Here is a 13,894-nt window from a genome sequence, read left to right as displayed (position 1 = left end):
ATCCACTATTTAGAAGTACCATTGTCATGATCACGGGGGTGAGACACGGACAGAGCACCAGGTGCAGACAGTGGGTAAGGGGTTTAACAAAAGACTTTAATATAAAAGACAAAACAAAACCCACGAGGGGTAACCGAACAAAACATGATGGGAATATAATGACAAGACCGAACAGGACTAAAACTAACTTAAAGATATAAATAAACTCTTGACATGAACTACAAATAACTACACCAACACAACACAGGAACTCAACCAAAACCACAATTAACCTGCAGAAGACGGAAGACACAAGGGTATTAAATAAGGGACCAAATCAAGATGGCAACAGGTGAATCGCATAAATGAATAACAAGGAGACATAGATGAGGCTGGAGAGAGTGTATGGCAAGCCAAATAAACAATAATTGCCTCTCTCCACATAAAACATGAGGTTCTGTCATGATACTGCCACTAAACCAAGAGAAACATGACATGATGCGGCAGAATCATGACAACCATTGGCATCTACTACGATTTCTAGTTATTCTAAAGAAAACACAGCTATTTTTGGCTAATGTAAATAGCATATCGCCAAGAAATGCTGCTATTACACTTTAAAATATGCTAAAAGCTTGAAATCCCTGAAAATAATAAAGATTTTAATAATTCAATTCTATAGAATTCGACCTGTAGTTATACAGTATTCTCTCCCTCTTTTAATCATATACCTTCTTTTTAACTGTACATATACTAAACGTTGCGTTTCACTTTTTTTCCTGTTAGCTGCTCCACATAACTTTTCCTACAAAAAATCTTGTAAAACAAAAAGCCCAAAATGATATGCTCTCTTGTTCTTTACAGCATGAGATATAAAAGAAATGACCACTTATTTGATCACCATCCATCACAATTTTATTCGAAACATAATGTTTCAAATATATAATACAAACCAGAAACCAACAAATAAAATTGTTCATTATAGAAATACATTAAACATAAGCTAACCAATGGTTGTTAACAAATAAACAAAGACGGACATGAAATGATTCTCATTTTATTTATTTTTTTAAGATTGTATTTTGGGGCGTCTTTGCCTTTATTTGGACAGCTGTTGTGTAGAGAGGACAGGAAGTAAGGTGGGCGAGAGAGAGGGGGTGGGATCGGAAAAGAATCTCGAGAAGGGACTCGAACTCGGGTCACCCGGAGCGCAACAGCGCTATATGTCGGAGCACAGTACCGCAAGGCCACCGGCTCCGACAAATTGATTCTCTCTTACCTCAATACTGGTTCCTGTCCTATGAATTCTTGATATTCTACAGAGACTTATTGGCTAAAGGGTTTTAGAGCTGATATCTCACTAATACTCTTGATCCTTTTACTTACATTTAATCTAAGCAACAAGTTATAAAATGAGTCATAAAATTCTGCATCATAACATGTTATGAAATCGTACTGTACGACATAAAAAAAATGTTTTGGACAGTCATGGTGTCCTTAACAATATGGTGACATATTTTATCACTGGTCCAAAGTGCTCAATGCAGCATCCCAGTATTGGAGAAAAAAATAAAACAAAGAAAATGAACATATAATTTTGTATACATTTAATATAAATACTCCACATCAGGTATTTTTAAGCTATTCCCATTGTAAGCAGAACTATCAGCCATCTTGGATGTGACATCAAAAGAAGCATCTCATTGAAGTCATAGGTTGTACGTCCTACTACCAGACGTTATTTCTCTCTAAAAGATGTTTTTGACCAAAGCTTTATAAATCCTAGACAGAACACATGCTGGGTTAAATGTACCCAATTGCTGGGTTGTCTATACCCAACCATATTCGGAAACAAATAGAAAGCCTCTCAGATAAAAATCGTACAAGCCGACCCAATAAACAAAAAATACTTTAAAATTGCTTTTATTTATTTGTATTTCAAACATAAGAATGCAAACATGTGACAGGCAGGTGACAGCAGGAGTGCACATCTGTCAACAACTCTTCTCACAAATTTAAATGTAATAGAGCCGGGTTAAGGGAAGATTTAAATTTTAAAGGCCAGCAGGTACGCAAGACATTGGAACTCATTTATAAAATGCTGCATAGAATCCCGGAACCCTTGAATATATGAAGGATGAAATGCCCCTTAACCTCTTCCTTTTCTCCAGGTTAAGGTGATGTAATTTCCCAGTCCAAAGGTCTGAAGCTTTTTCTTTATCTGTAAAACCAGCAAGATACACATCATACCACTTGTCAAACAATGCAGCTGATATGTGGCGTTACCAATTTAGCAGCTACTAAAATAACCATTGCAGTTCTCGTTGTCATATTGACTGTTATCTTTTCAAAAAATCTTTAGCCCAGTACGTACATAACAAAATGCATTTAAGACAAAGACAAACCTGATTCAGAATGTCAGCCTGTAGTGACGGATCATTCAAATCACAGTTTTCATCACAGGACAAGTTCAGTCTGATAATCTGCTTTTTGTATACTATTTCAAGAGAAATATACAAATATTTTAAATAGTATATAAAAATGACCATCAAAATAAAGAATACACATAAAAATTATTTTATTTTATTACCTTCATAACAGATAAAACGATTCTGTTGGTCACAGGTATATTGAACCCATTTCCCTGAGTCAGTTGTTGACATGGCAGCACAGTCATAGTTGAATATGGGATATCCGTCTGCCCAGCTTCTGAAGAAGAGACTCCACTGATCAGACCAGAGCCAAGGGTTCGAGAACAAACCAATCCAGACCCATGGCCCGTCCCCAACAATTGCATGTAGCTTTTTATGCTCCTCAGGGCTGCGGATGACGGCCAGATCAGTGTAATGCTGTCTGCAGTAAGTCTGAGCATCTCTCCAGCTTCTCCAGTCCTTTATCACGATGTTCCCGACATTTTCTATTGAAATATGCAATGCAAGTATCAAGTTTCAGCTCTTCTTTACAGCTAAACAAAAGATTTGCACAGATGATGACAACTGACTTACCATCGTAGCAGGCGAATAGCATTGGTGATGAACATTCCAAACTGTACCAATATCCAAAGGCAAAGTAGCCACATTGTTCTAGACCCGGATGCCCTACACCCCAAGCACTGAACTGTGAAATAGTATCATCTCCAATAGACCAACCCCAACGTTTCTGTGTCCCTCTTTTCAGTCCAATCCACACTGATCCACTGTATCCATCATTTACTGTATTTATCATCTTGTTCACATCATCTATAGAGTCTACAGTAGCCAGATCAGTATATTTCTCTCTGCAGTAACTCTGAGCTGCTGCCCATGTCATGGTCTGATTTATGTAGGAGTACTTTCGCTTAAAAGCAGAAGCACTGCACAGAAGCCCTGTTAAAATAAACATGTTTAAATAAATGCATTTGCACATGCACTTGTGATTAAACAGATTTAAAGGACGACACCAACCTGACAGCAGAAGCAGCACAAACAAGCTCATGTCCATCACTGCTCTCACAGCTCCTCTATGCTGTTTCAGCATCAGTAACTGGAGGTGTTACAGTATTTCTACCCTAGTAGTTAACTTATGCTTTGTTCAACTAGTAATGTTCCAGCAACATCTGTGTTAGAACTTCTTTCCTATATCTAGTTCACATATGTAACCCCGCCCATGTAACATGAACACATCCACACTACCTTTACATTTTAAATTCAAATACCTAATTTCCATTGTTGAGGTCAAGTTGAAGCTGATTTCAAAATGTCTTTTACACACTGGAAAAAGATCGAAAACAAGGTTCCTCATCATTTCAGGCTGTCAGTCTTGGGGCTCATCTTAATCGGATTCCTTGTTTTATAGTCAATGAATCTGATCAAGGAGTTGATCCTTTTAAGAGCGGTGTAATCCTTTCCGTGAACTGAAATGTTTTCTTCATAAAAATTCCCACAATGCCGTGCAAAAACAACTGATTCAAACACAATTGGAAATGAATGGTATGGGGATGTTATTGTGCTTTATATACAGGAAAAAACAACTCCCATTTGTGTCTGTGATTTTTGGAGAGTCTTGATGTCCTTAAAATAAAATAAATATATATCATGCTATTGTATATATATATATAATTCTTTATATAAGGTTGCTCTGAGCAATTCTAATTCCACTCTTAAAAAATAAAGGTGCTTCACAATGCCATAGAAGACACTTTTTTCTAAATGGTTGCATAAAGAACCCTTAACTTCCGAAAAACCTTTGTTTCAAAAAGGAGGCCTCTTATTTACAGGTCATACAAGCCATCACAAAAACATCACAAAACAAGATGGAACTGTTAAACTCTATGGAATAAGATATTTCTTTAATCAAATGAAACTCCTACTCTACAGAATATAAATCTGCAGTTGAATTCATTAATATTTATTGAACACATCCACCGATACGTATTTAATGGAAACTCAGACAATTTCGAACCCTCATTTGTCCAAATAGGCAAATCATAGGCTGAGATGTAGCAATGGACAACAAACAAGGGAGGCAGACCAAAACGAGCAGCTCATGGAACTCAACACAAAGTTCTGCTTGTTACATGTACTTTGAGTTGTGTTGCATGCAATTTAGAGAGGATTACTGCGAAATGAAAAATATTATTTTTATACCACTGCATGTGGTTATTTGGGCTTTATAAAACTGGGTATGCCAAATGCAGGCGGAAATTATGAAAATAAGTTCACTTAGGCTGCTTTAAAATAACTGAATACCCCATGATCGAGAAAACATTTTTTTCCTTTATTTTTTTTAGACCTTTTGGAATCAAGAACAATTGTCTGCAGGTTCCCTTCAAGCTCAGAGTAATAAACTTTCAAATTCAGACTTTAGAAAAAGAACAATAAGCGCCTTGGTTTTTGTGTAATTTTCATAGGACTGAAAACACATAAAGTAATGTTTATAACTTTCAGCAGTGTTTTATATATCATTTAGCAGGGTTTCCTGGAATACAACACCAACATTTTGTATTATCACCACTGTACGCGGATATGTTGTACATTTAAAATTGGGTATGTCAGGCAGATATCCCCAAAACATATTTGTTAAAAACGTGGGAAACTATCTCGGTACAAACTGTCATGAAACAAAACCCAAGTGCAGACAGCTTTCAACAAAAATACAATTTATTTAACATGGAACAAAAAATAACTCAAAATCCCTCGAGGGGTAAAACAAGACCAATATACTTGACAAACTAAAACTTGAGTAAAACTTAATGTAGAATACAGACCGGGGCACCGGGACAAGACGGGGATGTAGACAAATGATCCAGCACAGGTTGGGAAGCAACTAAGGAGAGGTATCGAGGGAGACAGGTGTAGGGTGTGAAATAAGGATGGGCTCATGAATATGAACATGAAACAAGGGGGCGGGGCTAAGACAAGACATGTGGCTGTACAACTTCTGTACAAATTTGTTAAAGCTGTAATGTGCTAATTTGACAGGCAAATGACACCACACCGCTTCTGCATTGTAAACTCTGACAAAAATATCATACGTTTTAAAAAACGTGCCCCGTGTACTGTGTGCGTCAAACAAGTTGCCCCAAAAATAACGCTGACTCTTTGCATGTTGGTCTCTCTTAAGTCCGATATGATGCTCTGCAGAAAAAACTCGAGACTATGCTGATCCACAAGAAAGACAACTGAGCTCAGAATTATAAAATAGTGGTGTGTTCTGCAACACACAGAGAAGCAGAAATAAAAAAGAAGAATGACACTTAATAAAACGGCCTGCTTTTACACAGAATGCATATAAAGCCTTAATAAAAATCACGGTTAAGGACAAGTAAATTGTCCATCTCACAGTAAAATGAAAATGTAAGATGCTGCAAATCCCTTAAATAATCAAACAATCTACATCAATAATAAATAGAATACACAGAAAAGTATGTACTGTATGTGCAACAATAACATAGTAGTGCTAATGTAATGTCTTACATTTACATTTACATTTAGTCATTTAGCAGACGCTTTTATCCAAAGCGACTTACAGATGAGGAAACATTGGAAGCAATTATAACAACATAGGCAACGAAAATACATAAGTGCATCAAACTAGTCCATTAAAGCCTAGCACAGTATGAAAGCTAAGAATAGTGAGGTTAGTAATTTTTATTTTTTTTTTATATATGAAGGAAAGGGAAGAGAATTAGGAAAAACTCAATCAGCGACGTGTTGACGGAAGAGATGCGTTTTTAGGCGTTTTTTAAAGATGGCAACCGAGTCTGCTGATCTTGTAGCAGCAGGTAGATCATTCCACCAATGTGGAACAGATCCAGTGAAGGTACGGGAGAGTGACTTTTTATCTTTTTGGGATGGTACCACTAGTCGTTGTTACTTTGCAGACCGCAGTGATCTGGCAGGAACATAGATCTGCATTAGCGAGTGGAGATACGATGGTGCAGACCCGGTGTTGGTCTTGTAGGCCAGGAGCAAAGCCTTGAACTTTATGCGGGCGGCAACAGGGAGCCCGTGTAACCTGATGAAGAGCGGAGTTACATGCGCTCTCTTAGGTTCATTGAAGACCACTCTTGCCGCCGCATTCTGGATCATCTGGAGTGGTTTGATTGTGCAAGCAGGAAGTCCAGCCAGAAGCGCATTGCAATAATCCAGTTTGGACAGGACAAGAGCCTGGACTAGGACTTGCGTAGAGTGCTCCGATAGGAAAGGTCTAATTTTCCTAATGTTGTAGAGGATGAATCTACAGGACCTGGTGGTGCTGGCAACATGACTTGTGAGGTTAAGCCGATCATCGATTACCACTCCCAGGTGGTCTTAACATAATATTGCTCTGACATGTGGGTTGTTTCTGTTTAAACGGCTCTGTTTACACATTTAGTATATGGGGGTCCCTGCTTGCCCCGAAAAACATATGCTGGTGTATACTATAAGGCAGGGGCGATTTTAGGGTCAGAGCTTTAGGGGTGCTGAGCACCCAATGAGCCCCACTGCCACCACCCACCCTCTTTTCACTCGCTTTTGCAGGGGGTCAGCTGTGGCCTAATGGTTAGAGCGTTGGGCTTGTGATCAGAAGGTTGCTGGTTTTTATCTCAGTGCCAGCAGGTCATGACTGAAGGGCCCTTGAGCAAGGCACCTTACCCCTGATTGCTCTGCAGTAATGTGCCACTGTAAAAAACTACTTGTAAGTCGTACAGAGGAGAAGTAGAAGAAGAGAAGAGGATGACACCATTTGCTAAGCGGGGATGTTTCATTTTCATCCTTAACACATAAATTTTAAACAAAAAACTACGGAGTATGTTTTGCACATTATTTAACCTTGTAAAAGACAAATTTATTTAAGAATAACAAAATTTTGTACTCCAAGTTTTAGGGGTGCTGAACTTATTTTTAGGGGTGCTGAAGCACCCCTAAAAAGGGGCTAGCTACGCCCATGCTATAAGGTAAATATTAAAGTAATGTAATGTGATGTTTATGTACAAATGTGCGTGTCCCCACAGTGGATGGAATTACACACTGAGAGTATGTTGCCTCATTTGTAAATTGTGTACAGGCCCCATAACAGCGAGCATGTTTACATGCACAGTCTTAGGCCAATTATGCTTGATAAGCTGATATATTTAAGGTCATGAAAACACACGTTAAACGTTTTTCTTTTATCGGGGAAAGCTCAGCTTAAGCAAAAACAGCTTAAAAAAATAATATCGGCAGAGGTAGTTTTTGTGCCCATTACTCCGATTCGTATGTAAACTCCTTTACCAATTTTCTCTCAGTTTTGTTTATGTGCGCATGTCTAAAAGCGCAGTAGTAAATGTCTCGTACGGAAGTCATAGTAATATAACATATACAAGTCCCCTCTCTCATGCAGTTGATGTAGAAACATACAAAGTTAAAAACTATTGTTGCATATGCAGGTACTGAGAAGAGATACAGTTTATGAGCGTTTTCCCGCTGCATCGACGATTACGAAACTCGGCAAGTCTCAAACTTGCTGCATAGCAGGTTTATTACTATGCATCTAAACACATAAAACAGGCTTCTCTTTTAGCTGATTTTTTGATAGATAAACGCTTATTTTATTCATGTAAACGCAGTCAATTATATTTCTGATCTTTGAAACCATTTCAGAAGACACAGGGATAGAGTTATCTCCATATAAGCAGTTTTACATATATAAGAATCACTTGAAATTGTGAATATTATTACATTTTCTTGTTGATTGAATTTTTTGTGGAAATTATATTATTCAACTTCGAATTCATATAAACTGGCTAAAGCTAGAAAATAGAAAACTTTCACAGCTATCACAACTTTAAATAAATGTATATAGTTTGCGTCTTTTAAAATCTGCTTTAGAAAACATTGTCATGACATATATCGTTTGAATGCTCAGTCTGCTTTAGGTTCTCATGAAACACTTGTCCACCTTCTTTCTTGCTCCAGCTTATGTGTGTATAATTTCCCACCCCGGCACTCTTTAGCTTTTTATGTATCTGAAAAAACAGCGAGAATTAAACAAACTTAATAAATCCTGATGCATTCATGGACTACAAGTCACAGAGGCATTCAGTAAATAGTATGATTAATGATCATCTGGTTTTGACTCATTTCAGTTTTCTATGTGGTTGCTTTTTAGCATTGCTATAAGTAATTGCTATGATTCCCTAAAGTGCTCATTCAGAATATGAGATTGTCGCTTCTGACAATTTGTCATTAAAAGACCAAATTTGAAGAGGTACGATTGAGTTGATAAAGTTAATCATGATAAAGATTAGCACAGAAACATACCTCATTCAGAATGGCAGTCTGAACTGAAGAATCATTCAAATTGCAGATTCCATCACAAGAAAGTTTCAATCTAACTATCTGTTTTTTATGATCTTTTAAAAGAAAATACAAATAACAATAAGTTATTATTGATAAGAAATTACATGTAAAACAATTAACTTCATTATATTGAACTGACTTAAAAATCGAGTCTAGATATTCAGAGGTCAGTTCAAAATAAGTAAATTGACTCATAAAGCTGATTTTAGTTAACTTAAAAACTTAAGCTAAAAAGCTTCATTACATTTTTAAGTTACACAACCTTTGATTCTGTAATGATGAAATTTGAGATATATATTGCAATATCTTTTGAACCATATAACATGTCGGCACCAAATTTGCTACACGTTATTGAATCACTGTCCTAAACATAAAATTGCTTAGAACTCTTAAGGCTGAAATAAACTACAAGACTAAACACAGATTTTCAGTCTGAGTCTGGACTTGTTCCAGAAAGTCTGCACTAGTCCGCAGATTTTATCGCGTAGTGTGTGATGCCCTGCTTTTCTCTGCAAATTTTCAAAAAGTCTGCGAGTGTGTGATGTCTATTCAGAATTTAAAAGTCGTGTAGTGTATTCCAGCCTTTAAATGCTTTGTCGAAAATGATTTCCTTTCCACAGTCATTGTTTTTCCAGATCCATGCTGATTCAATTGATTTGTCATTTTTCATCATTTGGTTCCTAACTGATTATAAAGCTACTCCTACAAATTTGGTTAAACTGTTATGTAATTTTGGTCACGCAATCATGTCATCTTTGGACCGAGCCCTCAGAAATGATTGAACAGATTTGGGATATTTGTAGATTTTCTTTTGAGAAATTCCTTTTCAAAGTTGACTGTACCTGTGATATTGTCACGAGTACCATAATTCTTGTCCATGCAATATTCATTTGTTTTATTCTGTTAAACATTCTGTTCAATCAAAGATTGACGAGCAAATTTTTCTTTTTAATTTTTGTTAATTTCGGAGACAATTATTTATGTGGAGGAAATTTGTCCACAGTTGTTGGTATTGTCAGTTAATATTATTATATTATATTGTTAAACTCACTTTCATAGCAGATAAAACGGTGCTGTTGGTCACAGCTGAGTTGAATCCATTTCCCAGACACTACTGACATGACTGCACAATCACCAGATCCTGAACTATTGGTTAGATATCCCGCCTCCCAGTTTCTAAAGAAGAGGCTCCATTGGTCAGACCACTGCCAAATGTCAAAGAACAGACCAATCCAGACCCATGGCCCATTTCCAGTAAGATTATACAGCTGTTGTTGCTCCTCAGGGCTGCTGACGGTGGCAAGATCATTGTGATACTGTCTGCAGTAACTCTGAGCATCTCTCCAGTTTTTATACACCTGCAGATAGACGTATCCAGTATTTTCTATTGAGAAGATGCAAAAGAAAGAACCAAGTTTTATTTTCACCCGAACTGAATACATTTTTTATACAGTTAGTAAACTGACTACTCACCATCATAGCACGCAAAGTGCAATTCCAATAAGCATGAAAGAACCTTCCACATTCCATAGGCAAAAAGGGCACATGGTTGATCAAACTGTTGTCCTGGTTTCCAGTTACTGTATTGTGTAACAGTATCATCTCCCTTAGACCAACCCCATCGACCCTGTGTCCCTCTTTTCAGACCAATCCAAACTGATCCACTGTATCCATCATTCACTGTATTAATCATCCTGTTCACATCATCTATAGAGTCTACAGTAGCCAGATCAGTAAACCTCTCTCTGCAGAAACTCTGAGCTTCTGACCATGACATACTCTGATTTATATAGTAGTATGTTCGCTGCAAACCAAAAGCCTTGCACAAAAGTCCTGTTAAAATGAACATTTTTAAATAAATAAATGAGCATATTAAGAGCTTGATTCCAAAATGAGATCACTCCGAAACATTTCAAAAATCTTGATTAATCCAATTGATCTCAATTAAACTGCAGTTGGTCTGTTATGATTTAAGCTATAATAACTAAAACAAGTAACTAACACAATAGAACACAATTAAAACATGATAACATAATAAAAACAAACACATTTTTAACCGTTTTAAAAACTGCGTTCTCATTTTGCAACCAAACTCTCAAAGGGAGAAGTGTTTACTAACACAGATTAAGATAGATTTGTGAACAATATTTGAGAGAAATAGGCCTTTTGTGTACATATAAAAAGTCCTAGATCTTTGAGTGTAGCTCATGAAAAATGGGGGCAAAAACAAAAGTGTTTAAAGCATTTTTTTATTTTGTTTAGTGTATATTCTTGTGAAAACAGATTGAAATGACGACACCAACCTGACAGCAGAAGCAGCACAAACAAACTCATGTCCATCACTGTTCTAACAGCTCCTCTCTGATGTTTAATTTGGACCTGTAACACGACCAATCTGATGAGTTCAAATGTGAATCACGATCATGTACATTTGTAAAACAGCACATAAAATACGGACTGTCTATTTACACTGAGTACAAATAGCCCGCCTTGTTGGCAGAGACTATTTGCACTAACTCCGCCCACCAATATGTGATTGGAATAGAAGTATAATGACGACATTTCAAACAGTGTCTCCAGTGCCGTATGGTGTAATGTGTATATAGCTTTGGCACTAGAGACTGGGGTTCTAACCCACCTCTCACAAAATACACTCTTTCACCTTTATCTATCACATTACATATCATAAAGGCATTTGTTTTCAATAAAATCGTTGTAAGACTTAAAATTAATTTGATCATTTGGGTTAAGGATAAGGTTAGGGGTAGCTCTTGGGCTTTCATATCTCAATAAGTTGCCACGATTTTAATCTTTTTTATAAATATAATGATCTAGACTCTATTGCATAATGTTTCATGCACAGCAATTTTGAGGTTCAAATAATAATGTTATCTGCCACTATTTAGAAGTACCATTAGCATCTAACTACTATTTCTACTTATTCCAAAGAAAACACAGCTTTTCGGTTAGTGTAAATAGCATATCGCCAACAAATGCTGATATTTCACTTAGTGCAAATAGCCGCTGCTTTTAAAATATGCTAAAAGCTTGAAACATAATGTTTCAAATATATAATACAAATAAAATAGTTCATTAGAAATACATTAAACGTAAGCTTACAAGTGGTTGTTAACAAATAACGCTTTCCTGTAGCCCAGTGGTAAGAGCATTGCGTTAACAATGCAAGGTTGTGGGTTTGATCCCAGGGGATTGCAGATAAATGTATAGGGTAATGCAATGTAAGTTGCTTTGGATAAAAGTGTCTGCTAAATGCAAATTAAAAAAGACGGACATGAAATGATTCTCTCTTACCTCAATAATGGTTCCTGAGAATTCTTGATATTCTACAGAGACTTAGTGGTTAAAGGGTTTTAGAGCTGATATCTCACTTATACTCTTAGGATAACCCCACCCCTACAAAACATGATCGTTTTACTAACATTTAATCTAAGCAACAAGTTATAAAATGAGAAAATTCTGCATCATAACATGTTAGGAAATCGTACTGTAGTAACAAATCGTGCTGATGAATAATTATTTAAGGACCATTTTGAGGACTTAACAAATAAGGTGATTTTAATTTCAGATTTAAAGCTCATTTCCATTGAGCAATTGCCTTACATCACCGGCGACTGTCATGCTCTTGATTTGTATATTAAAATGTTGTGTTTTTTAACAGATCACTGCTGTCACGGCACTCAAGTACCAAAATACTTTAAAAAAATAATTTAATAATGTTAGTGAATTACCGAATGCAATCAATATAAGCAACTTTAAAGTTCACTGCTCTATACAGATGCTCTATAGAACCGCTGAAGAACCATACAGGGGATTAATGGGTTCTTTATACTGAAGCGTTACACTGTACTTTATACAGTGGGCCAAAAAAGTATTTAGTCAGCCACCAATTGTGCAAGTTCTCCCACTTAAAAAGATGAGAGAGGCACACTTCAACTATGAGAGACAGAATGAGAAAAAAAATCCAGAGAATCACATTGTCTGATTTTTAAAGATTTTATTTGCAAATCATTGTGGATTTGCAAATTATTTGACATAGAAAAGAACCAAGATATGGTTCTATGTAGCACTTAAAGAGGTTCCCATATAATTATGGGCCAAGAACCACTTTAAGTGCTATATAGCACCATTTTCTTGATTGTAGGGAATCTCAAGTTTTCCTGCCACTTCATTTTAATAAGGAGAGAAAAACACAAACATAAACACATGCACACACCATTTACTCTTATTATCAAGAGCACTATTATGACTAAATGGTTACGCTGACCTTACCCTTGCAGAGACATTTTTGCATTTTCATTAAATTTACATGTTATAAACATTTTACTGAGCGTAAACAAACTTTATGCATCTAGGGCAAATTATATCAGCTTTCAAATGGCACCTTTTGCTAAATACTTTGAATTGAAACCAAAAAATTATTTGAGTTACAAAACCATTCCTTTACATTTTTATAGCGCTCTTACGACCTAGGTAAAAAATCTTTAAAACAAAATCTTTAACAGTAATTTGAAATAGAGAAGGTATGGCAAAAGGGGATAAAACATACACAGTATACAGTACATGAATAAACAAAGCTACTATACATTGTATACAACGTATTACTCTCATGGTATTTACTACAAGTCTTACAGATGAGCTAGAGATACTTTAGATATGTTATCAACATGTCAAAGAGAATATGACGGGTGGAAGTTAGCTTTTCTGGGAACAACTGTAACATAAATATCTTAAAAGCTAAATTCAAGTATTAAGCCCTAAGCCTGATGTCAGCGGAGCTGAACGTTTAAGGAAACCACCTTACATAATTTTACATGCTGCAGTGCATGCTGGGATATTTTGTTAAATGTAAAATAGTTTGTTTCACTTTTGACCAAACACTAAAAGGACCAGTGTGTAATTTTTTGGAGAATCTATTGACAGAATGGATAATCTTAGAATAAGTTTTTTCTATCCACATACACCGCGGGTCCCCTTACATGAAAATGTTGTGTCAGCCTCTGTAGTGCTTCGGAAGGCAGGGTGGAGTGAGCCATTGTGAATCCAGTCAATTTCATTCAACAAAATCATATTTGTCAGCTACAGGTTCAGAGTGA

General features: G+C 36.4%; 1 protein-coding gene across 1 annotated transcript; it reads right to left on the bottom strand.

Moving 5' to 3' along the window:
* Positions 1 to 1,887: 1,887 nt before the first annotated feature.
* On the bottom strand, positions 1,888 to 3,572 carry LOC306892595 (macrophage mannose receptor 1-like). The gene is made up of 5 exons (XM_079453744.1): positions 3,423 to 3,572; positions 2,985 to 3,344; positions 2,570 to 2,896; positions 2,385 to 2,476; positions 1,888 to 2,200 (listed from the first exon to the last, which is right to left on the bottom strand). Exons 1-5 carry the CDS (start codon positions 3,493 to 3,495, stop codon positions 2,129 to 2,131), a joined length of 924 nt encoding a protein of 307 aa, XP_079309870.1. The 5' UTR covers positions 3,496 to 3,572; the 3' UTR covers positions 1,888 to 2,128.
* Positions 3,573 to 13,894: the final 10,322 nt, after the last annotated feature.

This window comes from Barbatula barbatula, assembly GCF_947034865.1.
Source record: "Barbatula barbatula genome assembly, chromosome: 3".
In the NCBI taxonomy this organism is placed as follows: Eukaryota; Metazoa; Chordata; class Actinopteri; order Cypriniformes; family Nemacheilidae; genus Barbatula; species Barbatula barbatula.
Note: the sequence above shows the minus strand (reverse complement) of the source record. Positions and strands in the feature narration are given on the sequence as shown.

Excerpts from the sequence above, each read along its gene's own strand:
- LOC306892595 (XM_079453744.1), bottom strand. The coding sequence starts at position 3,495 with ATGCTGAAACAGCATAGAGGAGCTGTGAGAGCAGTGATGGACATGAGC. Across the intron at positions 3,345-3,422 it reads TGTGCTGCTTCTGCTGTCAG|GGCTTCTGTGCAGTGCTTCT; the intron begins GTTGGTGTCGTC and ends TTATTTTAACAG. Across the intron at positions 2,201-2,384 it reads AGGCTGACATTCTGAATCAG|ATAAAGAAAAAGCTTCAGAC; the intron begins GTTTGTCTTTGT and ends CTGGTTTTACAG.